This window comes from Microtus oregoni, unplaced genomic scaffold, assembly GCF_018167655.1.
Source record: "Microtus oregoni isolate MIOR12 unplaced genomic scaffold, Mior012 000000F_ref0000247, whole genome shotgun sequence".
Lineage (NCBI taxonomy): Eukaryota > Metazoa > Chordata > Mammalia > Rodentia > Cricetidae > Microtus > Microtus oregoni.
Genome location: NW_024543059.1, coordinates 88,408,303 through 88,435,942, shown reverse-complemented (window position 1 = coordinate 88,435,942; position 27,640 = coordinate 88,408,303). Strand labels below are relative to the sequence as shown.

The 27,640-nt window shown below is 37.0% G+C and overlaps 1 protein-coding gene across 1 annotated transcript; it reads right to left on the bottom strand.

Annotated features, from left to right (window-relative positions):
* Nucleotides 1-11,434: 11,434 nt before the first annotated feature.
* On the bottom strand, nt 11,435-27,323 carry LOC121451512 (alpha-amylase 1-like). The gene is made up of 11 exons (XM_041657094.1): nt 27,275-27,323; nt 18,705-18,918; nt 18,211-18,357; nt 17,212-17,409; nt 16,487-16,717; nt 15,636-15,769; nt 15,003-15,125; nt 14,809-14,908; nt 12,920-13,038; nt 12,684-12,809; nt 11,435-11,661 (listed from the first exon to the last, which is right to left on the bottom strand). The coding sequence occupies exons 2-11, from the start codon at nt 18,870-18,872 to the stop codon at nt 11,472-11,474; spliced, it is 1,536 nt and encodes a 511-aa protein (XP_041513028.1). The 5' UTR covers nt 18,873-18,918; nt 27,275-27,323; the 3' UTR covers nt 11,435-11,471.
* Between the last annotated feature and the right edge of the window lie 317 nt (nt 27,324-27,640).

The following is a 27,640-nucleotide window of genomic DNA, read 5'->3' as shown; positions in this document are numbered from 1 at the left end:
GAAGGGAGGAATATAGGATTAGTATGTGAAAAATAAAGATTGTTTTTAAAAAATAAAATAAATGTTTAATATACTCAGGAATATAGGATATATCCACAAATTCCTTCTTTTTCTTAGACTCTTCAATAGTTTTGCTTTCTAACTTTTTTACCGCCTTATAAGATTATCTCTTTAGATAGATAACACAATGACTGATTATTTGCCGCTACAACTGCCCTTTACAGCCAATTAAAAAGTTGAAATTTATTGCTTGTATGTTATTGGGGTGGCTCTGTCTCATATCATTTGCTGGAATGTGACCTTAAAATGTTACTCCTATATTCAGCGTGAAATAGTCTATTGGAGATTTGAGAGTGTGTGTGTGTGTGTGTGTGTGTGTGTGTGTGTGTGTGTCAAGAGCAAAGAAAATTTGGAGCCAACATGAAAAAATACAGAAGTCAGCAACATGATAAAATAGTGTTACACCAGAACGACGTGTACATATATGTGTACACTAATCTCTAGATAGAGTAAGTCACAATAAAGATTCCTTGCAAACCCTGTGTGCAGACTTGGAACTGGTTTTCTAAGACTACAATAGGTAAGTTTGTAGCAATTGCACTAATTGACCATGAGTAGCATAGGTGTATCCTCCACTACTTTGGTTTTTATTTTGTGAAGACTTTCCTACTTAATTTCCATAATAGCTACATTAATTTACAATCCTACCAGCAGTGAATAAGCCTTTTTCTTTCTCTTCATCTTCTGCTACATTTGTTGACAGATTTCTTAATGATAGCCATTCTGACTGGAGTGAAATGGTATTTTGTAATAAGTTTAATTTGTTTGAACACTGAAAACCCTTTAAAATAGTCAGTGGCCATTTGGGTTTCTTCCTCTGAGAATTATTTATCTTATTCCTCAGTTGTTTATTTTGTTTCTTTGGTGTTTAATTATTTATATTATTTTAAAATTGTATTAGACCCCTTTCTGGTTTTGCTTTTGTTTTTGATTTTTGGTTTTTGTTTTCTTTTGGTCTGTATAAACAAAATTTGCAAGTATGCCTCAAGAGTAATTCAATAATGTCAAGAAAACATTTAAAGTCATCTCTGAAACATCATACTGTGAACTGATCAATACCCCAGTATAATTCCCTCACCCTAGACTATAAAAGAACTGGCCTTAACAGATTTCAGAGCACGTGATTCCATGGTCTTTTGTTAAGGAACTCTTTCAGGAAGATCACCTCAGGGTTAACATGTGATTGTTCCTGGATCTCAAGTCAAGCATACTTTCTCCTGACCAGGATACATGGTTCACTTCAAGATGATATTACAAACTGACACTCAAAACTGCCTGTCGTGTAGATTTGTACTTGAAAGTTCTATTCCCTGGTAGTCCTGTATCTGTGTTCATTAATCCCTTATCTGGACATGGGTATCACCTTTCTGCACAAGTATCTATCTTGTATGTATTATTGCTTTCACTATTAACCCTTCACACTCTACAACCTCAATCAATTTTTTGGCTGTTTGGTAACTGGCATATCATATTTTTATGTGAAATAAAACATGTAAACGCTTACTGATTTTTGCAACCAATGTTGCAATGGATGGAGATGGCAGAATAAGATATTCTACATATGGTGAATTAATTTCAAGAATTGCAAATATAGATGGCATGCCAAAGAGATACTTGGAAAGAGCATCAGGAATCATAGACAGGATAAGACACCAGAAAAGCACAGAGAAAGAGAAGTCTAACTCAGCACAAAGTGCAAAGCAGCCCATCAATTCATGAAAATCCCCAGAGGCTTGAAGGTGTGGACGGGGGAAAACACAGATGTTCCTGGTGAGAAGTAATTGGCAGTCATACCCACAGCATAAGCCTGCAGTTCTTTAAAGTCTTGGAACTAGTTGGAGAATTTGATGAAACAAGGATTCTTCCTTCATGCCAGTTCAGCAATCAAAAACCTTTCTCAGCCATTAGCTCCTCAAGAAAGAATACGTTCATGAAAACCTCCTCTGTTTGTGATAGAAAGCTAGAAGGCCTATTCTTGTGCAGGTATCCATACATGCTCAGTGTTCATGGTTGCAATGACAATGTCATATCTGGTTATCAGTGCTTCTTAACTCTTATTCATCTTCAGATTCTATAATCATTCCATCCTCTCTCTTGTGAAATCCTAGGTCTTAGGAATAGGAGACTATATACACGTCTTGAGCACTTGTTAGTCACTTATTCTCAGCACTTGGATCATATGTCTATTTATTAACCATCATTCTCTGCAAAAACTCTTATTCCCAGACTGAGGCTTTCATAAGGCTGTAGGCATATACATATTTATAAGCCAGTTTGATAACATATTCATTTAGAGAAAAATGGTAGTGTGTTCACCACTTGGATACTTTTATTTCCCAGCCACAGGCTTTAAATCAGGTTGATAGCCTCTTGTGTGTATTCTCTAGTATGGTATATACCTCAAAATCAATTAGTTATTTTGAGGTTTTTATCTAAAAATATTCATATCACCACTACTGCAATGATGAGCACAACCTGCCTAGTTTGTCAGTACTGTAGCATAAATAATTTGGAACTGAATAATATAGTTGATGCATTTTCAACCTCAACATCCCATATGCCATCATCAGACACTGTGAACCCTAGGCAGCAGGAAGAGTGCTACCAGTTAGGTTCTATCTTGTATACTCTGGCACATGTAACCTAAATGTGGTATTTTCATCATTATGGATTACCACCAAGGTATGGTGGCCAAATGAGATGAATTACAATCTATATTTTGTTGGGTTTCTCTGGGGCTTCTTTGGCCAACGAATAATAAGGAAGTAGCTCCCATCAGACACTAGAATTTTTGTTTCAAACTCTATGATTCTGTGAACAATATTATCTGTCTGAGAAGGGTGCCACTGTTCTAATATGTATTTATTAATTTTTACTTGAGTTGTAATTAAATGTTGTGTTTATAAATCAGTGGGGTTTTGTATGTTTTTTTGTGTGTATTCTTAGATGTTCTTAGCCCCTGCTCTCATTTCTCCTCTCCCCTTATCCAACCTACCACAAGCATTTAAACCTCTTTACATCTAGTATCTTCCCAGTTTCAAATTTAGTGTTTTTATATTTCCCCCTTTAGTTTGCCACTTACATGCCTTTATTCTTGCTCATTGGCTTCTGTAAGCACACTTAAATTTAAAAACAAAAATCTCCATTTGAAGCAAGTCTCTGGATTCAACATTTTCTTCCTGAGCCTGGATACCTCACTCAGAATATTTTTCATTCTCATCAACTTTTATTCAAAGTTCAGGTTTACTTTTATGAATAGGCTTACATTATGAAAGTGTACATTACATATTACATTATGCATGCAAGTATGTATGTATATGTATGCTTCATTCATAAGTTGATGTACATCTAGTCTGATTATATTACCAAGATATTGTAAATAGATCCATGAATTAGGCTGTAAAGTCCTTTAGGTACATGCCCAAGTTTGATGTAGCTGAACCATAAAGAAGTTACACTTTTAGCTTTTCAAGAAACCTCCACACTGATTTCCATGGATGTGGCATGAGTCTACATTCCTACCAATGATGTAATTTTCTTATATTCATTCTGACTGAGGAAAAGATGAAATCATAAAGTACTTTTAATTCACGTTCATCTGTGGCCTCATGATGCTTCATACTTTTTGAAATGTTTGTATTTCACTGGGGGGGGGGGCAGAATTCTCTGTTTAATTCCATGAACCAATTTTTGATTGGGTTGTTTTCCTTCTTGGTGTTTAATTTCTTGAGATCTTTGACTTTTCTAGATACTTTTTTCCTCTATCAGATATTTAGCTGGCATGGAGTTTTTTCCATTCCATAAGTTGCTTCGTCACGTGATTGCCAATTTACATTCTGGTACAGAAATTTCATAACTTCACAACATTCCTTTTGTAAATTGCTATTCTTATTTCCTGAGCAATTAAAGTCCTATTTTTAAAGACAGTTCCTGTTTCTGTATCTTGTAGTGTACTCTCTTCTTTTTTCCCTTACAATTTCAAAGCTTTGGGTTTTATGCTGAAATCTTTGATTCATTTGGAGTTGATTTTTGTGCAATGTGAGAAAAAGATACAGTTCCATTCTTCTACATATAGATATCTCATTTTTAGTATCATTTGGTAAGGAAGCTGTCTTTTTCTCTATTTATTTTTTGAAGCCTGTCAAAAAATATCAGGAGGTTATAGGTCCCTATCTGGGTCCCTATTCCACTAATCTACATATCTGTCAGTATCATGCTGCTTTTATTAACATGGTTATAGAATATAGCCCCAAATTATTGACTAGCTAGTCCATTTAAATTAATTTATTCCTATTCATTTATGTATTGTCATGTGATCTATGGCTTACTCATTCCCCAGCATCCTCCTCCTTGGATAGCTTGTGGCATCTTCTCCAATTCTGCCACTTCCTTTGAGCTCCTACTTTGATTCTTAAATCCAACTTTTCCTGCCTTGCCATGGGCCAAAACAGATTATTATCAGCTAATGAGAGTAACACATATTCACAGTGTACAAAAGAATCACAGTGTACACAACAATTTACAAAATACAGATTTTTATATTCTGTGAAATGACAATGTTATCAAGCATTAACTTAGCACTTTTGAAATAATATTTAAAACATACTTTTCAACGTTTTTATGTTGAAAATAAATGCTTCCACCCAAATGGTCATTTTTATTTTCTGTTACTTTATAGATAAATTGGTTTTAAACTTCTATTTGTGATCTGTGAAATATCTCCAGGAGTACCACTTTGGCTTTAGGATGCAACCACTTTAATCATGAACTTCACATTATTCAACATAAGGGCCACTCTTTTCAAACTTCTTTTTTCCTCAGATTAGGTGGGAAGGTATTTTTCTTCACATTGCCATTCCCTCAAATAAGACCAGATGACAGCAAGACACATATTTTCTCCAGGGAATCCAAAACACAGAAGGAGCAGAGATATTTTCAGACAAAAAGTTTTCAGAGATTGAAATTGCCACATCAATGGTTGCAATGAAAACAGGATAAAAGTTCTGGTCAATCTCAAGCATCCTTCCAACAGGTGGTGCCCTTAGCTATCATCTATCATTAGCGCCTTCTACATTCATCTCATACAAAAGCCTGGGAATCTATTACTGACATGTTGCAGGCACCCTCACCCATAGATAAATTCAGTAACAGATGGTCAACTAGATAACTAAATGCCTGAAACTTCTCACTATTAGGGGGGGAAAAAGATGGGAGACCAGGACTAGAATCAATTTTCAAAATTTGTCTCTTTTTGTTTTTGTTTTTTTTCTCGGGGGGGGGGGGGTTGAAGTTTTTCAGCGCTGAGGAGTTTTATCCTGACGGGCTATCCACCCAGAGGGGGATACCAGGCATCCCTGTTTCAGTGTGGAAGAGTTCCATCCAGACAGGATGCTGCTACACTGAGGAGATCCACCCAGAGAGTCAGTCACAGCAAAGTCTGGACCAAGACACCAGGCTTCTCCTGGCTCCATTTGAAGGAAGAGATGGGCAGGTGCCAATGCAAGAATTGCTCCAACAACCTGAAAGGCAACATGACATCACCTGAATCCAGGAATCCCAAAACCAAAAGAATTGAACACCCTATTCCAGAAGAAATAGAAGAAATCAACTTTAAATGGAACTATATGAAAATAATAGAGGACCTTAAACAGGAGGTGAAAAACTGCCATAAAGAAATAGAAATGACGAACAAAAAGGTAGAGGAAATGAATAAAGCTCTCAAAGATACCCAAGAAAAACAAGAGAAGCAAGAAAAAGTGTAGTAATAAGGGGCGGCGGGGCTGCATTCCCAGCACCCCGGCTGCCTGGCTAGCTTATGCCCCGAAATAACAACACACAAACTGTATTCATTTAAACACTGCTTGGCCCTTTAGCTCTAGCCCTTACTGGCTAATTCTGATATCCCGATCAACCCATCTCTAATAATCTGTGAGAACCGGTCTTACCGGAAAGATTCTAGCCTAGTCCATCCTGGGTCGGAGCTTCATGGTGTGTGTCTGCCCGGGAGTGGGGCATGGCGTCTCTCTCAGGTGTCTGCTTCCGAGAGGAGAGCTGTGGAGTCTGAGCTCACTTCCTCTTCCTCCCAGCGTTCTGTTCTGTTTACTCCTCCCACCTATCTTCTAACCAATGAGGGCCAAGCAGTTTCTTTTTATTTAACCAATGACCTTCCTCCATCAAAAAAGCAATCAAACAGGTAAGGGAAATGGTTCAAGACTTGAAGATGGTTATTTAAATAGAACCATCTATCCTTTGTTTTTGTGCCCCCCCCTTTTTTTAAGCTCGTCCTCCTCTTTAGGTTGGTAACAGGGCTGATAGGAGGGAATTAAGAACAAAATATGTTCTGTGGAGTCTGAGGAACTGTAGGCCAGCCCCTGGGCCACTGAGTCAGCCTTAGTATTGCCTAAGGCCACTGGGTTCTTGGAGGATTGATGTCCCCACAGTGAATAATGGCTACTTCTGCAGGCAGCTGGAGGGCCTGTAAAAGGTGGGCTATAAGGGGTCCGTTAACTATGGGAGTACCCTTGGTAGTAAGGAAGCCCCTTTCCTTCCAGAGTGTAGAATGAGTGTGGGCTATCAAGAAGGCATATTTTGAGTCAGTGTAGATATTAGCCCATTGGCCCTTAGCTATTTGATGTTGGGAACAGTGAGACCCCAGATCTTGAATTTCTTGTAATTCCTTGATCTGAGTGCCTACGGCTGCTCTGAGCACAAGACCTGCAGGAGTTCCTGATGGCAGGAGAGTGGTTTCTGGTGGGTTTGGCTGGGACATGGCTATCTCTATATAATCTGCCCCTGAACAGAATAAAGGAGCATTCTTGGGGAATTCAAGGATGACCCGTGTCGCTGTCTCTCTGTCTGTGTGTGTCTGTGTATTTTAACGTCTAGCCCCCTTGCTGAAGCTCGTGAACTGGGTGCCAGTGCATAGAGTGTAGAAACGGGGGCATGGTGTGTGACAATTGGAGGTCCCCACAGAGATATCGGCAATTTGAAGTGCCCTAGTCAAGACAACACCCAAATATACCACTGTAGGAGAGCATAGCTGAGCCTTATTTGGTGAAACTTGATGTCCCAGGGATTCGAGGAAGTTCAGGAGCACAGAGGTGGCCTGTTGGGACAGAGACAATGTAGGCCTGCAAAGAAGTAGGTCGTCCACATACTGGAGGAGCATGCTGGAACCTGCGCCAAAGTTTGAGATATCTCAAACCAGAGCTTGCCCAAAGAAATGGGGGCTGTCTTGAAAACCTTGAGGAAGAACAGTCCACATAAGCTGTCTGGAGGACCAGGAGTCAGGGTCCTCCCAGGTGAAGGCAAAGAGGAAGTATGAGTCAAGGTGTAAAGAGAAAGTGAAAAAGGCATCTTTTAGGTCTAGAACTGTAAAGTAGGAGGTGGCAGAAGAACGTTAGACAGAAGATTGGAAGGGTTGTTAACCACTGGGTGAACTGGAATGACTGCCTCATTTATGAGGCAGAGGTCTTGAACTAGGCAGTGGGTGCCAGAGGACTTCCACACAGGAAGAATTGGAGTGTTGCAAGGTGTGTTGATAGAAATTAAAAGTTCTTGAGACAAGAGATGGGTGATGATAGGCTTAAGGCCTCAGTGGTGAGTTTCAGAAATAGGAGACTGGGGTCTGGAAGGGAAAGATGAAGGGTCTTTAAGGCAAACTAGCACTGGCTGGTAGTGAGTAGCAGTCACAGGAGTAGAAGTGTCCCATACTTGAGGGTCTACTGGGTAAGGGATTGTAGGGACAGAACAGTCTGGGGCAGCAACCTGAGAGGCTGTTATTAAAGTGAGAAGAATGTGTGACTCAGAAGAGTGAGCGGGGGCTAAAGTGAGTGTGGCCCTAAAGTGGCTAAGGACCCAGTAAATGTGCTGGGCAAGCAGGTATCATTAAGAAAGAATGAGAGAAAAATTGTCCTGCAAGAATGCAGGGCAGTGGCAAAGTTTTAAGTGGGGGAGGAACAGGTCATGTCTACCCCCATAACTGAAACTGGTGAGGGGAATGTAAAGCCTGAGTGAGAAGTTAGAACCGAATAGGTAGCTCCCGTGTGCAATAGAAAAGTAATGGACTCTCCCACTATCTGTAGCACTACCCTAGGCTCGGATAGGATTACGGGATACACCAAATCTGGGTAGCATCAATCCTCTGCAAGACTGAGAAGTTCGAGGGCTGGCACAGTTTCACTTGCTGATGTTGGTGAGGCTGGACCTCCATGGCGTGGCATATAGGACAAGCATGCATGGGGGCGTTGTGATTTCCAGTCTCTAGGTTGCTGGCAGATAGGACATAACCTCGGAGGAGGCATAGTGCAATATTATGCCACATGACCATTTAGGCCACACTTGAAATAGCTTGCCTGTGAGGTTGACTTATGCTGGGCTCTATCAGAGTAGAGCCTTGTTGTTGGCTTTCTTTGTCCCCCTTCCTGTGGCCTTAGGGCGGCTGCTAAGGCCTGGGCCTGTAAGGTACCTGTCTGTTGTAGTCTTGTTTGTTGGGAGGACTCAGCTGTTTCTTTTCGGGCATTAACAATTTTAAAGACCATTTTCACCAATTCCCATATAGGGGTTTAGGGACACTCCTCAACCTTTCTTAACTTTTTCCTAATATCTGGTGCTGACTGAGAAATAAAATGGGTAGCGAAGACCATGGCTCCTGCTGGCGAGGCTGGATCTAGCCTGGTATATTAAACCATGGTCTCTTGTAACTGATTTTTAAAAATGGCTGGATTTTCATCTGTTAGCTGTGTAATCTCTTGGAATTTGTCAAAATTAACTACTTTTTCCGAGACCATCTCCATACCCTGAAGGAGACAAAGGACCATGATGTTCCACCTCTGTTGGCCACTTTGGCCAGGTTGGTAGTCCCAGTTTGGTTCTGAGGCCAGCACAGCCACTTCTCCCACAGGGACTGTAGTGTTGATCATATTACGGAGCTGCTACCTGAATTCTATTTCGCTCCTCAGTAGTGAGAGTAGAAGCTTGGATGAGGTAATAGTCATGCCAGGTAAGATTGTAGGTCTGGGACAAATAACAAAACTCCTTGATATAAGCAGAAGGATTAGTAGAAAAGGAATCTAGCCACTTTTCTTTCAGAGAGATCTGGAAAAGGGAATATGAACTTTCATAATGCCATCAACTCCTGCCACCTCCCTAAGAGGACAGAAAAGGGCAGAGCTACAGTGAGATCTGGTATGGGAGGAAACTGGGGAGGCTTGGGAGGGGCTAGCTCAGTATGCAGAGGGGGTCCAAAGGCGGAGAGGCGAGGTAGAAGGGTGAGGGGAAGGTGGGGGGGGGGGGGGAATTGGAAATTGACCTTGAACCTTCAGATTAGGATGGGAGGAGTCGGGGAAGGAATGTAGAAAATGTTGCTCCACAGGAAGGGGTTGGGTAGTGTGGGTTTGAGTGAGTTATGGGAGGGGACAGTGCCTCTGGCTGTATATTCCAGCTGGAATTGTCGGGAGTCCCAATTCCCAGATGACTGGGAATTCGGAGGCATTGCAGAGTTGGCGATGAAGACTGGTGCCGGGAGACACTGGCTACTAAGGGAAGGGTGGGAGCTCAGAGCCCCAAAATCATGGATGTATGTGAGATCTGCCCATTTGTCCTTATGGTGACAAAAATTTTCTAGGTCTCAGACGACAGTAAGCTCAAGGCTTCCTTCTGGTGACCAACACATCCCATTTTCAAGATTATACTGAGGCCAAATCTTAGTGCATAGGGAAATTAGCCATTCGGGACAAATTGTGTCAGACAAGCCCAATTTTAAAAGATTTTGTAAGAGGCATCCCAAGGGAGACAGTGGATCTGACTTTGAACTGCAAGTGCCCATTTTAAAGTCTATGCCCAACCATGTGGCCTAAATCTATTACGGCCCGTCCGCTAAAATAGCTCTCAGGCCCAACAGGGTTGTGGAAATTGAATGTTTGGTGTCCCAAAACAAACAAATCCCACCTCAGTCAAGCCCTGTTTTGCCAGTCTGTCCGCTGCTGAGATCAAACCCTTGGCGTGAGCTCGCAGCTTCAACAAGAGTCCAATAATTAACAAAAGTAAATACAAATGGGTCCCCCCAAAACCCTGTAGCATAGATAAGAAAAAGGAACTCACCGAGAAGCAGCTGCTGTAGGTCCAGGGGCCCGTTTTTAGCGTGGTGTAGAGAGGTCAGATTGTGGACTAGGGGCTTTTGACACATGGCCTAGGGCCACATGGAAAGGCCGCCCTACCCAGTGGGACCTCCATAGGAATTTTTCCTAAAGCGAACTCTTTGCCAATACAAAAATCCCAATCAAGACAAATCACAACAAACCAAATTTTAAAATATTCAGGTTTAATGGGATTCCTGCACTCTCCAGTGGCCCCAAGGGGAAACCGGGAGGCCGCTAATGTGACCATCAAGAGGAAGGTAAAGAGACCACGAGGAAACTTTCCAGGGAGGCAGTTTAAATGGACTGAGGGCATGGTCAAGATTTTGGTGGGCTCATCTTGACCCTTTTCCAGGAAGGGATTGATCTTGAGACTTGGTGGGCACAGGGACGGTGCCTCCAAAGATGGAGACCAGAGACGGGGGCTTACAGAATAATTTTTCTTGCCATTCTAATCAAGGTCCATATAGAAAAGAACAATAAATATAGTAGAAAGATATATATTTAAAATGTTCAGTTTTGGAGGATAAATGGCTCACAAACTACAGATAAGGCCAGTTCATGAAAAGCAATTGTAATCCTTAAGGAAAAGCCTTAATGACTGGAACAAATAAAAGAGCTGTCCTAAAGGGGTTGTTCCACACTTCACAGGCTTCAGTGCATGGAAATGCACATTTGCTTGAAAAGACAAAGTCACTAAAGTAATTTCCAGGTCTTAAAAGGAATTCTCTAAGGCAAGACTTCTTCAGAGTCAACAAAATAAGCAGTATGGAGGGCTGGAAATTTACACATTAGACCTTTAAAAAGAGAAGACAAAAAATGGAGGAGTAAGTGATTTGTCAGGAAGAAAACGGCATCTGGTAGAAAATGGAAGAAAATAATGGAAGATAAGTGAGTGAATAAGATAAAAATAATTATATATACACATATACTTTATATATGAAATTATGAAAAATATATTCAATAAAGAAGAGACATTAGGGGACTATGAAACAAATGGTGCTTGTGATAAAACAGTATGTTTGACAGGACAACATCTTAAATCTGGGAATTGCCTTTGACAAATAATTGAAAGATAATCTTCTAAAATATATTAAAAACCTGTATGTAACTTTCTTAAATTTATGTACAATTTTAATGCGCTTTTTTACCAATTCAGTTTTATTGCTGTAATAGATTTTACTAAATGTGGCTGAAGTATAAAAATTAAATTATGCAAAAGAAAAAAATACAAATGATTTTTTTGATGCTCTCAGTATGTATTTATTTTAAATTTTATATTTTTGATTCTACATGGATAGCAATAAATGGGTCTTCAGCAGAGTTACTAATAGAAAATTGTGCAGTGCCATCATCAGAAACATAGACTTGAATTCCGGTGCAATAGCCATTAACTTTATCTCCAGAAATGATATCACAATATGTGCCAGCAGGGAGACCAGTTTGTAAAGTTGTTGACAAAGACCTGAAAAAGTAAAAGTAAAAAGTCAAGTTCAACAAAGCCAACTTCAAGAAAACAGACTATCTCCATATTAAATAATTTCCTAAACTTGATACTATAAAAATAAAACTTAGAATCAAGATAGATAGATATAGATAAATAGATAGGTAGATAATTGGAGAAATTGTGTCATTGAAAGTAGACCTTGAGAAAAAAACACTCCTACATTTTCTAATGAGCTCTTTCTGTATTGGACTGTGGTTCATAGTGTAAGCCATCAGGGCTCCTGCCTTCGTGCCTTACTTTCACAAAGTCTAACCCCTGGATTTGCAAGCCCAAATGAAATCTTTCTTCTGTAAGTTGACTTGTTCCTGCTATTTAATCACAGTATCAAAAGAGAAACTAATAAAATAATCCAAATGAGAAAAAAAAACCTTGCAACTGAGATTTTCAACTACTTGCACTGAGATTCTCTAAGTCTAGTTGTATACATAGGAAAATATTAAAGGAGAAAAAAAAAGAAGCATGGATCAAAAATGGAAGGCCAATCTTTGGAATCTGTAGAACCAAACTCAACTGCCTCCTGAGGAAAACCATCAGCCATACCAAGTATACAAATGCATTGAAACTAATCATCACACAAAGGCAGAGAATTTAAGATTATATAACAAGGGAACAGAAAAAGAAATAATTGTGATACAGAGCTAGGAAATGGGGATGTACTTTGAAAATAATGTCCATATTTGTTGCTGATTTTTAAGATTTTTATTGAATGTGTATATGCTTTGTACAGATGAGTGTATGAGTGAGAATATATGCACATGACAGTGTAAGAATACATAAAGAACAATACCAAAACTCTACTTGGAATCTACAAAAATGTAGAAACAAGTTAAGAACAAGCATCATTTTTTCTAGTTTTCAAGTCACTATACTTATTTAAATCTATCAATGCAAATATTTTCAGCTACAAATGAACAGGAAGTGAACGGAAGTGTCTAAAAATATAAGAATATACAATCCTACTTTAATTGATTTCCACTTACCAGTCGTCATTGTTAAAGACAATGAAGCCTTTGTTTCCTCTGCCAAAAGCTACTTGGTTGCTGCCATTATCCCACCAGTTTGAGAAAGGCTCAAAACCGACTATGTTTCTGAAGGCAACCATGTTCCTAAAAGCACAATATCACGTAAAATGCTCGTACCCTTTATATTCAACAATTTAAAACAAAAAGTTAAACAATTCTCTTATTAGACAAGATCTGTAGGGGACACTCCCAACCTTATCTGGCGCCATCGATGTTCACAGACCCAGCCATTGCCACAAGTGCTATCTTCATTAATCGTCACTTCTTTGGTTACTCCATTGTCATTTGGTGGTCCAACCCAATTATTGACATCCTTAATTAAAGAGAAAATTTTCAGGATTTTAACATGCATATTCTCATTTCCATTGCACTAAACTAAAAAAAAATTCTGCTACTTGAGTCTCTAAAGTATGTACTTAGTGTCTAACGTTTTCAACATTTATACAGACCTTTACTGAGTTCTTCCTATTTGAGTATATATACCATATTTTTCTAGAGCCATATTTCAAAGAATTACACATTTTTATTCACTCAGAGCCTTTTCATGCAATAACTTCTTATTATCTCTCTTACTTCTTTAATGTCACAAAAGTGGTAAGAGCATTTGTACCAGAAAGATAAGGATTAAAGAAAAGGTTTCAGTACCAATGATTTTAAAAAAACTCATTAAACATACGTAAGATCTCTAGGCCTAAATTTCATCATTTATAAAAAAGAAATAACAGTTTGTTGTTATAAAAATATGATGTCTGTAAAATTCTTTAACAAGTATAATAAATTTCCAAATTTATGTTAGTGTATGTTCCATACAATCTTTTAAATAAAAGTACTAATAAATTTATCCTGATATTCTGTAATAAATTTTCAAAAGTTTTAATATGCATTTCATGATTGTCAACACATTTACACATCTTCCTGAAGCAACTGAACAAGCATTCTCTCCATTGTCAATATAGGAAGGGTTTCTCTCCTAAACCTAGAGCTAGCCGTTTTGGTTGTCCAGAAATCTGTGATCCCCACGTATTGGGCAATTGTGTTAAAGGTGAGAAGACAAACTTCTCAGCATTGCAAGATGTCAAGGAACTGAACCCTTGTCCCTCCTGCAAGAGTTTTACCCTCTAAGTCATCTCCCTAGACCGTTACTGCTTTTTGAAATTGTTCAGATTAATGTATTGCAAAATATTTTGCAATCCTTAGATTTCCTGAATGAGTCTTCAAATGTTTTTGCTTAGTTTAACATAATTTTGTAAGCATATTTTTTAGATAAACTCAGTTAAACTGAATGATTTCTTTTCATTCCATTGAAAAATTTAAAAGTACTTAGCAAATACTTATCTTGGTCAAGTTTTAAACTACAGGACTGGCCTGAAGCTAAGATGTTGAAGTATGCCTGAAACCTAGATTTTTCTCAGTCTGAGAGGTAAGATTTGGCCACTTCTTCCTTCAACTCCACACCCATCCCCTGCCTTGCTCAGATGCTAACAGACCTCAGCAGATAGACATCCCTGGGTGTAGTGCCTTGGTGCACGTAGCAACTGATAAGTTCGTGCATCTCCAAGGCCATGAGGACTGGTTGCCATTTATCTGACCACTAAAATATCCGTTCTTTTCTACATGACCTTATGAGGTTCCTTCTCCTGGCCCCAAAGGTATACCACCACGTGATTCCAACTGGCTATTCTTCTTGGGCTATAACTATCAGCTGCTTCCTCCTAATAAATGAGCTGTCCTTCAACTATCCTCTTTCAGCCCTGGCTGGTGCAATGCCCGAGATGAGGCAGAACTCCAGTATAGCATTAAGCAAACTTGTTTCCCTTCTTTAAAGGTATTACCATGCATAATCTCCATATCAAATTGACAAGGTAAGTAAGATTAGATGCCTGTGTTTTGCTTTATGTACCTTGTTCTATAATTTTCAAGGTTTTTTTCATAGTGACAAAGCAGTGGATACTTCCGTAATAAGCTTATATTGCTAACATTACAGTAAATAAATATTTGATGGCATGTATTTTATGAAAAAATTTTATGTAAAATTGAAACATGACTGCTTCCCTTTTCTTAGAAAAAATGTATTCAAACTTACATCTCCATTCTGAAAATATCTTGGCCAGTAATAACTTGACATTACTCGTGTGAGACCATAAGGATGAGCCAACATAAATCCAACTGCCATTTTATAGAGTCTGAAAATTAAAAAATAATATTATAACAGAAGAATAGAAAACTTGCAATCACTAAAGTGCAAGTAACAAATCATCAAAGAATGGTTTTGCCTACCTAGCATCCCAGAAGGTCAGGATGGATGATCCTCCAGCCCCATGACCTCGCTGATTATCATGGTTGTCCACAAAGACCAGGGCTCTATCAGAAGGCATGAAACCCCAACCTTCGCCCCAGTTCCTATTTTTTTTAAAAAAATATGAATATATTATTATTTTACAACACCTTTAGGTTACCCTAAATCTGTATCTCTTTCTACTTAGATTAACTAGTAAATAGAAAGTTAAATCTATTTACATTTAACTACTGATTCTCAAGCTAAGTGATTATTCCACAGGAAAAATTTCTTCTAGGTATGTGCATATACAACACATATATAATTGTCTAACATGTTTCATGATTCTATGTATGCTCTTATTTGCTTTTCATTCACATTGCTCCTGTAACATTGTAATATAGATAAAGGGTAAAAATTCCATATCACATTATATAAAATGAAAAACAAAATAAGATTGAATATTGCACTCTATATTATAAACAGTTAAACATTTCAAATTAATTATTGCAATATATAAGTAGAACAAAATGGCCACATTATAGCTTTATTTATGAGTAAAATGGTTTTAAAGAAATGTCTGATTTTAGAAGATTATAATTACCAAAATCTAATGAGAAATGGTGTATATTTACTTTAAATAGGCCATCTTTTCTCCATTCCACTTGCGGATAACATTGCCCAGTTTTGCTCCATACTTGAATTCTGTCACACGGCCATTTCCATAGTACTCAGAACTTGTCACTGCCTCACCACCCAGATCAATCACCTAGTAGAGATAAAGGGGGAAAACTGTCAGTTGGGTAAAGTAATATTAATATCCTATAAATTTTTTATGTCTTTGATGCTTTAACTGATTTTATTTTATTCTTTATAAAACGTATGCATCACTATTGAAAGAAACTTAATGTCAGTGCCATTTTTTGTCCAATAAGGAAGGCTGACATAGTTCAATTTAACATATAATTGAAAATTTAGAAATTCATACAAATTACTATCTGTCAAATAAACAATGTCAACACTTACAAATTTATTTAGTTTTCCAATGAAATCAAATAAAAAACAATTCTAACCTCTTCACATGAAAAATGTGAACAGAAATATTAATCCATTTACCCAAATTTACACACTTCATACCTCAGACAAGAGTTAAATTTACACACTTCATACCTCAGACAAGAGTTAAATTTAGAAAGACTTGCTGAAGTCAATGACAAGATTTTCTGTCTTGCATAATTGTTTCCGAGTATACATTAAATGACCCAATAATGTCACAGGCTACACAAATTTTCTACACTCCCTTAGACTCTTATTTTAGTAAAGAATTAAACCTATTATCACCCAATAAAAATGTTAAATAAATTGCACATTTCATAAGGCACTCAGACATTAACCTATTGAAATTGTGTTTAATAAAATCTTCCATCCATCTTTTGGTTAATAAAAATGATGTCATTTACATATGCACATATAGGGATTACTTTACCTCTTGATAAATGAGAGGTCTGCTTCCTTCAGAGAACCATTGTGTATTTAAGTTATTCAGTTTGTCCAAAATCGCCTTTATGTCTCCAGGCCACATGTGTTTAGAAGCATCAAGTCTGAACCCTGCCACGCCAATGTCAATGAGATGGTTCATGTAGTCAGCCACCTTGCCACGAACATAATCTTTCTCAAGTGCAAGATCCAGAAGGCCAGTCAGACGACAATTTCTGACCTATTGAAACAAACAAATAAGCAAGGAAGACAAAATGGTTATTGTTTCAAATGTTACCTGTCACCTGAGAATCTTTTTGACTCTTCGCGTATTCATGTCTATAGGAAGTTTCATAAATCCTGTTCATGGGAAACTGGGAACATTCACAATCTACTGTGAATACACCTTAAGATTTTCTATTATGAAGACTGAACTATGGGGAAATAAAGTAGTTAATATTATTAGTTGATTGAGAAAATGCTTTGTTTCTTTCTCTCTCTTGTCTTTCTTTCTTTCTTTTAATGTGGTAAAAAAAAACCAGAAATTCTAATATTTAAAGCACTTTCCTTGAGCCATTAAATAACTAGGAGAAGCTTTCTAAAAACTGATTTGCATTTCTAGATTTTAGTAATATGTTTACTAAGGATTCTAAACTGTGTTTTAAATAGTATTCTAAAAGATCTATGTAAATACTGAGGGCAGATTTTTTTTTAAATTCTGATTATCTTCCTCACCTGAGAAGCATCATTGTAGCTTTCAATACCTCCACTTGAAGTCGTACATTTGCCATCATTAAAATCCCAACCAGAGTATGGAACTGCTGGGAAGTCCCTGGTTCCTGGGTTGAAATAACTTCCACATGTACTGCTTGTTCCTGCTTCGGCCCCTACTCCACACATATGATTTATGACAGCATCCACATAAATACGGACCTGGAAGAGAAAAGTGTGTGCTTCAGTTTAATTTACAGACACAAAATGTGTGTACTTAAACTTTACAGAAAGCATGAGATAGATGTATAGATAGATAAATAGATAGATGATAAATAGAGAGATAGATTAGATAGATAGATAGATAGATAGATAGATAGATAGATAGAGGACAGATAAAGGATGGATAGATATATAGATATGGATACATTATAGTTTAATCTTAGACAATACAAAAAGTCATGTGTGAAAGAAAACCAATGTAAAATGAAGATCACAAACAGCTCTAATATTTAGTTGAAGATTTACAGAACAGATAAGTGGAAAGCCAGAAACTGTTATCACTATAAAATCAAATGAAAAGTACTATTTTAAAGAAAACTAGAATTGTATTAAAATTTGGACATTATTGATTTTAAAAGGAGTAATTTGAGTCATTTTTAATATCTGAAGGGGAAACAAGGTAGATACTGATCTATATTAAACGGAGAAATAGTTATATATCATAAAATGGCAGTAAATATTAAATCTGAAATTTCTAATTCCTGACTAGAAAAAGGAATAGTAGAAAATGAGTGTGATTGTGAGGATTAATAGACTAAGTTGTTTTTTATAAGTGTTCTTCTATAAATGGTTTATATAAAAGAAATTTTCATGGCCATAAAGCGGTAGTTACTTTTGAGCTATAACTAAAATATAAACAAAAATTAAAGTATGAAGCATTTTTCTCAAGAAGAATAGGAAATACAAGATTGAAATTGGTTTTTCAAACAATGACTTCAAAGGAAATATGACTTCACTTACCCCAACATTGTTACATCTAGTCACCATATCCTTGAATTCATCTTCATTTCCAGACCTTGAGCATATTTTGTAGCTAATTGGTTGGTATCTTTCCCACCAAGGTCTTGAAGGACTGTTAACTACTAGATTTTCATTGGGTGGAGAGACCTACAAATAAAACAACCAAGATTATCAGATTATAGTTTACTTAACCCTTTAAATAAATAAATAAACAAACAAACAAACCCTTTAGGAAAATATGAATGATTCTGCAATTCTTAAGTTGTGTACTTGAAGACCAATTCTTTAGAACCACTAAAAACATTGACAGCACAATGGAGAGGGCCTCCTGCTGTCCTAAAACAAGACACAAACTTACCATCCCCTAAACTTTTTTCTTCCTCAAGAAAGTTACATATGAAGTAAAACATTGCTAAAAATAATCAAAAATATAATAGAAAACAATTTTGTATATGCACAGTGAACTCTGCATTTAAATTGTGAACAAATATTACCTGCACCCCTCCAAATCCATTAGGAGCTAAGTATCTCTCACATTCCTTGGCAATATCAACCCAGCGCCACTCGAACAGGTGGACAATAGAGCTTCGTCCGTATAGAGTGTGTGGGTCATACTGAGCCCAGCAGAACCCAATGAAGGAAAGCAGAAGGAAGAACTTCATTTTGCTATGATGTTTTTAGTGTTTTTTTCTAACAACCACTTTATTCCTGAAAAATAAAAATTAGAAAGAAAAGGGGAAAGAGAACAATGAAATAAAAACTAACGTGAATCAATATTCAAGTACTAGTTATTTATAAACTGTAAAGGATTACAAACAATATGGTCCACAGTTGCCTAATAGCAAGAAAAAGAGAAATTCTAAACATCTAGGTTTTTGAAGGTACTATCACTTATTAAGGAGAATAAAGGAGAACGTATCAGACCTGAGAAGAATAACAAGACTGATACAGGTTTAATTATTCCTCTCTCAATACTGATGCTCTTCTTTGCTCCTTCCCCCGACAAACTGCATGAACACTCTACTAAAGAAAACTAGACTTTTTCATATTTCCCAGACAATTCCAAGCTTCTATGATATTTCATGTTATTCCCATGACCCAAGTACTCAACTAAAAGAACATTTTTAGTCAACATTTATAACCCAGGTAAAACTAGGAAATGTTTATGCATGACAGTTTTGAGATTACATTATTGAACTGATTGATTTGCATTATATGTATATTAATATTTACAATTCACCATTCTAAACCAAATTTTATTAAGATGTACTTAATATATAATATTCATAGGCCTAGCAAATGATTGGTAAAGTCTCTTTTGTTCTCAGTAAACGGCTATAGCAGACATACACTAAGTTCCAGATATTATCCAGATATTGATATGAATTATGTTCCCATTTTTAATAAATGAAAACAGTCTCAGAAAATATATATTATAGTCAATTCTAAGCTTTGCAATACACACAAAAACATACACACAGGACCAGGGAGACCAAGTTAATTAGGCTCATGTAATGATTGACAATGGAAGAATTTGTTAATATATCTACTAAAAATCAGTGTATTCTTTATTCCAGCAAAATTTCTGAAGTTTTACTTTACAATATGATACCCAGTAGTAGTAATTACTTGTATAATCAACTAAATGGGGAGAAATTTACTGCAAGTCCATTAAAATCAAGAACATTACACAGCGTACTACCTCTCTATATCTAATCAATAAAGTAGTTAAAGTTCTAGTTAGAGCAGTAAGGAAAATGGTGGAGATCAAAGAGGTACAAAATGGAAAAGAAAAAGTCAAAGTACAATTATTTAAAGATTATATCAGAGTACAAATAAGTGGACTGAAAAATTCTACCAGGGAACTCCTACATCTAACAAATATCTTCAGTGAAGTGACTGGAAACAAGATGAACCCTGAAAAATTAGCAGCCCTCCTAGATACAAATGACAAACACACTGAGAAAAAAAATCAGGGAAACAACTTTAACAATAGTCTCAAATAGTAGAAAACACCTTGTGGTACATCTAACCAAGCAAGTGAAAGAGTTGTACAACAAAAACTTCAAGTCTTTGAAAAAAGAAGTTGAAGAATATATCAGATGATGGAAGGATCTCCATGTTCATGGCTCAGAAGGATTAACATAGTAAAAAAAAGGCCATTTTTACTGTTAATGTAAAACAAAAGCAAACTAAAGATTCAGTGTAATCTCCATCAAAACTTAAGCACAGTTATTTGCAGACTTTAAAGGCAAATTCTCAACATCATGAGGAAAAAAAAACCCAGCATATCAAAACTATCTTGAAAAATAAAAGAACTGCTGGAGGTAACACTGTCACTGATATAACTTTGTACTACAGAGCTATAGTAATAAAACCCATGTAGTATTGAAGAAAACAGACATGCTGATCAATGGAATCAACTAAACACACAGGCATAAACCCAAACCCACATTGAAACTATTTTTTTTATAAATAGGTCAGAAAATAGAAAGTATTTTTAACAAATTGGGCTGGTCAAACTAGAGGTCAGAGTGCAGAAGAGTGCAAACAGAACCATATCTTTCACCCTGCACAAAACTCAAGTCCAAATGGATTAAAGACATCAGCAGTGAGGAATAGCCTTGAAATCATTGGAACAGAAGATAATTTTCTGAACTGAACTTGATAGAACAGGCGCTAAGATTAACACTTAATAAATGGGAACTCAGGAAACTGAAAAGTTTCTTGAAGATAAAAAACAAACTGGCAATTGGACAAACTGGCAGCTACAAGAATAGAAAAAGAGTTTTAGCAACTCCACATCCAATATAAAGTCTTCTATTTAATAGCCAAATTATATGAAGGACTCAAGAAACTAAATATCCAAACACCAGATAATGTAATTTAAAAAAAAATGTCATGCAGATCTAAACAGAGCATTTTCAACAGAAGGTTCTCAGATTGCTGAGAAATGATTGATGAAATGTTCTTGGCACCAAATCAGCTAAGCAGGGCTCACAGGGGCTGAACACTGAAGTGGTAAGCACAGAACCTACATGCATTTGCATTGGGTTCTCTGCTTATTTATTATGGCTGTTAGTGGGTAAAGGTGTATCTCTGACTGCTTGGCCTGCTCTTGACAATTTTCTTCCTATAAAGTTGCCTCACCCAGCCTTGATATGAGGGCCTTTGCCATGTCTATTGTATCTTGCTTTGTCCTGCTTGGTTATTGTCTCTAGAAGGCCTGTTCTTTTCTGAAGAGGAGACAAGGGGGGAGTGGATCTTGGTGAGAAGGGTGGAGGGAGAGGAAGCTATGATCAGGTTGTATTTTAAGAGAGAAGAATATATTCTCAATTTTTTTAAAGAAAACTCAAAAAGTAGAAGTATTCAACATCCTTAGCCACCAAGGAAATGCAATCATAACCATCATGAGATTCGATCTTACATTTGTCAGAATGGCTACGATCGATAATGTAAATGATAGCTCATGAGTGCAAGGATGTGGAGCAAGGGGAACTCCTCCATTGCTGGTGAGAGTGTAAACCTACAATGTATACTAGGGCAATGGTGGCATAGAACTGTGGGAATAGCCAACCAGTTTCTGATTTGATCTAAGGTACACTTTAGAAAAATGAACCCATACCCAACATTGCTTGGGTAACCAATGACCAGAGACCAGATAGCCCAGAGGTCTAGGGAATAACAAAACACTGCTAGTCAATAAAATGATTCTTAATGATGTTCTGTATATGAATAAATCAGTATGTTACCCAGTCATCATCATAGAGGAGAGTTCTCTTTGAATTTTATTAATCGTTCTTCACAACATCATAACTTTGTGGAGCCTTCTGTTTCATTTCCTACCATTACTCAGAGGTATTTGGTAAACTATTGTGAAATGAAATCGCCTATGTATTGTGGACAACAATTACAGTTTTATCAAAAACTTTTATTTAGAATTAAGACTTTTATAGTTTTCTATAATCTCATCCTTTTAATATTCACTCTTAAAACCTTATATAATTCTCCAAATATGATGTCTGTTGGGAGCAGTGAGACCCCAGATCCTGAATTTCTTGTAAACAACTTGTTTTCCCCTGATCTGAGTGCCTACAGCTGCTCTGAGCAGGAGACCTTCAGGAGTTCCTGATGGCAGGAGAGTGGTTTCTGGTGGGTTTGGCTGGGTTGTGACTATCTCTATATAATCTGTCCCTGAACACAATAAAGGGGGCATTCTTGGGGAATTCAAGGATGACCCGTGTCGCTGTCTCTCTGTCTGTGTGTGTCTGTGTATTTTAACCTCTAGCCCCCTTGCCCAAAGCTCGCGAACTGGGTGCGGTACACAGCAGATATCTGTCAGTATTGTGATATGATCTCCAAGGTGACTGATGGTGGACTGGGTACACCACCCTGATGTCCTGAACCAGCTGTACCACCTCTTCTATTACAACATAACTCACCAGTTTGCTTTCTGAAAATGCAACTTTTCCTCCTACTTTCAAATTTTCCTCTGAATCATTTATGTAAAATATAAGGGTTAAGATTCTAGTGAAATAATTTTAAATATCATATTAGCTTATCACCGAGTCAAACTGAATCAATAAAAAAGATGAGAGCATAATGGGAACAAACGTTTTATTTAGAGGCCTCCAAAACTGCACATGTCAAGATGAACTTTTCATTTTCATTTCATTTCTTTCTTTTGATGGTGAAGAGACTTCTAAGAATCTCCTTGTTGATCTTAGATGAACATGAAAATCAAATTTGACATTTGTAAGTCACTGGAATTCAGGGTTTTTTCCTAAAACATATTATTTTCTCTAGTGATTAATAAAGACATTTGGTTCCAGTGCTCAGTTTAATCCACATATTTAAATAGCATTCATTTCTCATGGATGTATGATGCCAAAGGGAAATAAATCAAGTGTTGTAAAATTTTAACAATGAAAAAAATTTTGGAATAATTTAATTCAGTACTTTCCAAATGGTTAAATGGGAATAATCTACATCAAGACCCAGCAATACCACTCCAGGGCATATACCCAAAGGATATGCAAATAGACCACAGGGACACTTGACCAATATTCACAACAGCATTATTTCTAATAGCCAGAACCTGGAAATAGCCTAAATGCTCCTCACCTGAAGCAAGGATAAAGAAAATATGGCACATTTATGCAATGGAGTATTACTCAGTTGTGAAAAACAATGCCATCATGAAATCTGTAGGCAAGTGGATGGAGCTAGAAAAAAACATCTTCAGCGAGGTGACCCAGACTCAGAAAGACAAACAAGGTATGTAATCACTCATAAAAAAAGTGGATATTAAGTGTAAAGCAAAAAATAACCAGACTACAATCCACAGCTCCAGAGAAGCTAGGTAACAAGGAGGGACACATGAATCACCCAGGGAAGGGGAATTAGATGAGATCTCCCAGGTAAACTAGCAGTGGGGAAGGGGGCGTTAAAGAGGAGGGATGGGAAATGAAAGCATGAGAGAACCAGGTGGTAGAGTCGGGAGAGGGACAGAGTGGGAAGGCAATGAAAGAAAGATCTTGATAGAGAGAGCCACTGTCCTGTTAGGGAGAAACCTGGTATAGGGAAGTCCCCAAGAATCCACAACAATGAGCCCAGCAATAATACATACAATAGGGGAGAGAGAACCAGACTGTACTTCCCCTGTAATCAGATTGGTGAGTACCCCAACTACAATCTTAGAGCCTTTATTCGGGAAATGAAGGAACCACATGCAGAGAGCGACAACTAAGCACAAGGCTGAGCTCCAGAAATCCAATCCAAGAGTGGAAGGAGGGAATAAATGAGCAAGGGAGGTCAAGATCATGATGGAGAAATCTACAGAGACAACTGAACCAAGCTTGTGGAAACTCAGCAACTCTAGACTGACAGCTGTGGAGACTCCATGAAACTGAACTAGACCCTCAATATGTGGAAGACAGTGGTGAAGCTTGAACTATCTGTGAGGTACCTGGCCGTAGGACCAAAATCTATCCCTGATGCATGAGGTAGCTTTTTGGAGCCCATTCCCTATGGTTGGATGCCTTCCTCAGTCTTAATGCAGTGGGGAGAGCTTGGTCCTGCCCCAACTTAATGTGTCAGACTTGTTGACTCCCAAAGGAGCCCTTACCCATTGAGAGGAGTGGATGGGGGGGTTGGATGGAGGAGTAGGCATCAGGGGTAGGTAGGGAGGCAGAAGGTCAGAGGAGCATGGGAGGAGGGATGGGGAAAGAACTGTGGATGGAATGTAAAATGAAATTTAAAAAATAAATTAAAATAAAAAGATAATATAACTTTCAATATTAATCAACCCTCACCCCATTTTATTGTAGCTGTGAAGATAAACCTGGAACTTAGGTTTGCTAGCAAAGAACTCTAACTTAAGACATATTTCTAGTCCAAGTGTGAAAAAAATTATAGAATGACTTTCCACTTTGCTAAATCTATCTAATACACATTTCTTAATTTTTTGTTATTTAAAGTCACATATATCTATTTTTATTTAACGTCTATGAAAGATGAGGAGTAAGAACAGACAGTGGCATGTGCTTAAATAGCAAACTTTAACATTAACAACAATTTTACAAAGTAAAAGTTTGAAAAAAATAACTCTAGAATATCTATGGTGCTATCCTAGTTACTAACCTATACACAACTAAACTTGTAGCAGAATAAGTACTGAAATATAAGCAATAGGCTGGAAGAATTTAACAATATATTATAAAAATAACCCAAACATAAGAGCTCTAGGTACTAAATAAGAGGGAAGAATAGAAAGAAATTTGAAACAAAATGGCAAACCTTTTCAACAGGAAAGATGATCAAAGAAACAGCATTTTACTTTTTTCATTAGCAGTTTTTGCTATAGCCTCTTTTTGTATCAACTACATTATTGATTTTTTTAAATCCTGTCTGAAAATGCTTGGGTTTTTGACAAAGACAATCTTCTTAAATTGGGTTATATTTGGTTTCTAATATTCTAAGTTTATAGTCCGTGTGTTTATTTTTAAACCATGCTCAAATTTTGTTACTTTTGAAATAGGGAAAATAGTGTAGGTTAGCCCATATGCTTGCCATTTTATTTTCTAGGTACGTGTCTAATAGCTCAGAAGTTCTACGTAGGATTACTTTGATCATCCAAAATACTTACTTTATAATTTTTGGTTAAATTTATTGCATAAATAGAATTATAAAAGTAGTTTTCTTTCAGTCTTTTGAAGGTATTCTGAAGACATCTGCTGTATTTAATAAACATTCAGTGTAAAAATATTTTCAGCACTTACTAATTTAAAATATTTTGTGTTTATAACGAGATGCCTTTCAAGTGTTAAATGCATGATTATTTATTTATTTGCATGTTTCTTGGAGCTGGAGACATAACTTATAAGTGTTTGCTACTCTTGCAGTGGGCCCACTTTCAGTTTCTAGCACCTTTGTGGCAGTTCACATTCTCCTGTAACTCCAATTCCAATGCCATTTTCTGAACACCGTGGACTCCAGCACATACACAATACACACACATACATTCAGGCACATACTCATACATAAAAATCAAATGATCTTAAAAATTTTATTTATTCCTTTCATATACACTAAGCTATATTTATCAGAAATGGGAACCATAAAAGTTGCAACGTTAAACTGTATTTGACTTCTTAGGTTTGTTTTGGTAGCTTCTTCCCACTTTTTTGTAGCTTAAAGGAAGTATATATATGGTATCACTGATAGTAACATTTCTATTAATCCTACTTCCACATGGTCCATTTATAATTTTTTACTATCAAAGCTGGGTTTTGTAGAATCTCTTCAAATATATATGGAGAAAGGCCTTGCTCTGATCTGGGGTCCACTCTGTTAAACAGAATAATAACATTCAGGCTATGCTTTGCCTGAGTGATTTGATTTAATAAGAAGAAGTTTGCCACAAGGCACTACATCTTGAGTTTAAGTGCCAAAGAAGAATGTCCTGTTTAAACAAGTAAACACCATCACTCTGATACTTCTCAGGGAACATTTTGGAGAAAGCACCTGAGAAAGAACTTCTTGCTTTCTCCAGGCTTCAGTTCAAGCATGGTTTCTCCTGTCAATGGTACATAGTTTCAGGGTGACACTCAAAACTGCCTGTCACATGAACCTGAGCCTGGTTGTTTTGTGCCTTAGCATCTTTGTGGCTAAATAATATATTTTTTTCAAACAAATTAAACCATTTGTTTAAAATGAAGCTAAAAATTAACTCTGGTAAGTCAATGCATGCTTTTGTATTGTAGTGTAACATTACATCCCTCTTTGTCATAGATGACCACAGGGCTGGAATAGCCCCAATTAACACAGATCAAAACATCATGCTTAATGTGATGGGAAATCATACCACAAAGAAAGGAAGGGCCTTATTCTCATGAGGAACAGGCTAGTAAATGAAATACACAAAGCAACATAAAGAAGAGAAGCAAGCATCAGAAAATGCACTTAACATTATTTTGATGAAAATTGCTGTGTCTGTTTGTGACATTGTTTTTTGTAAGATTTGTTTATTTATTTGATGTATAGATGCTTGCCTGAATGTATGTATTGTGACGGTGTCAGAACCCCTGGATCTGCCATGTGGGTGCTAGAAACTGAACCCTGATCCTTTGGAAGAGTAGTCAGTACTCCTAACTGACGAGCCATCTCTCCAGCCCCTGTGACATAGTTTTAATCATATTGTAGGTTTCTGATTTAATGACGATATATGTGTAGATTGTTGAGATAAAATTTTTAAATTTAATTTTATATCCTATGGGACTGTTCATGTTATATTTTCCTTAACTAATTACTTTGTGAAATGATATGGATACCCAGTTACATTTAAGTATTGTCATGTCCAGTGAAATAATTACTGAATATCCTTTAATTCCACTCAAAACGCACCCAATACCTTCCACAATAAATAAACAAATAAGACTATGGGCTTCAACAAACAAGCAGCCATAACGTAAAATACAAATTCAATTGCACTGAAAATATAACATACAGACACAAACATAAAATTTGTATTCAAACAAGCTAGCATGTTTCAAAGAACACATACCATGTGCCGCCTTCCAGTGCAGTTGGACTATTCTGCTCTGGGTCAGGAATGGTTGCCCTAAGCTGAGCAGCAGAATTTATTATCAGCTAGGAAAAACATTGTTCTTATTTTTGGCAATTCTATTTGGACTTTGCTTCCAAAAACCTTTCACCAGTTATCTCCATCAAATGCACCATGTAGAAAGAACAATGTGTGTTTCCTCTGGCCACACAGCCATTGCAATTCTGGTGTCAGAGTCATGGGGTAGATTGTAGCGAACAGACTGTGCTTTGATTTTAAAAGTTCAATGCTGACTAGAATAGCAGCTTTGGGAGTATATACTACCTTGAGTCTTCAATATTTTGAGGCAATAGTTTTTATTAGTTA

What these genes read in the sequence shown, in the direction of transcription:
- LOC121451512 (XM_041657094.1), bottom strand. Translation starts at nt 18,872, where the DNA reads ATGAAGTTCTTCCTTCTGCTTTCCTTCATTGGGTTCTGCTGGGCTCAG. An exon ending in CTGACCTTCTGGGATGCTAG is followed by an intron (nt 14,909 to 15,002) that starts GTAGGCAAAACC and finishes TTTAATTTTCAG; the next exon opens with ACTCTATAAAATGGCAGTTG. An exon ending in GATATTTTCAGAATGGAGAT is followed by an intron (nt 13,039 to 14,808) that starts GTAAGTTTGAAT and finishes TCTTTAATTAAG; the next exon opens with GATGTCAATAATTGGGTTGG.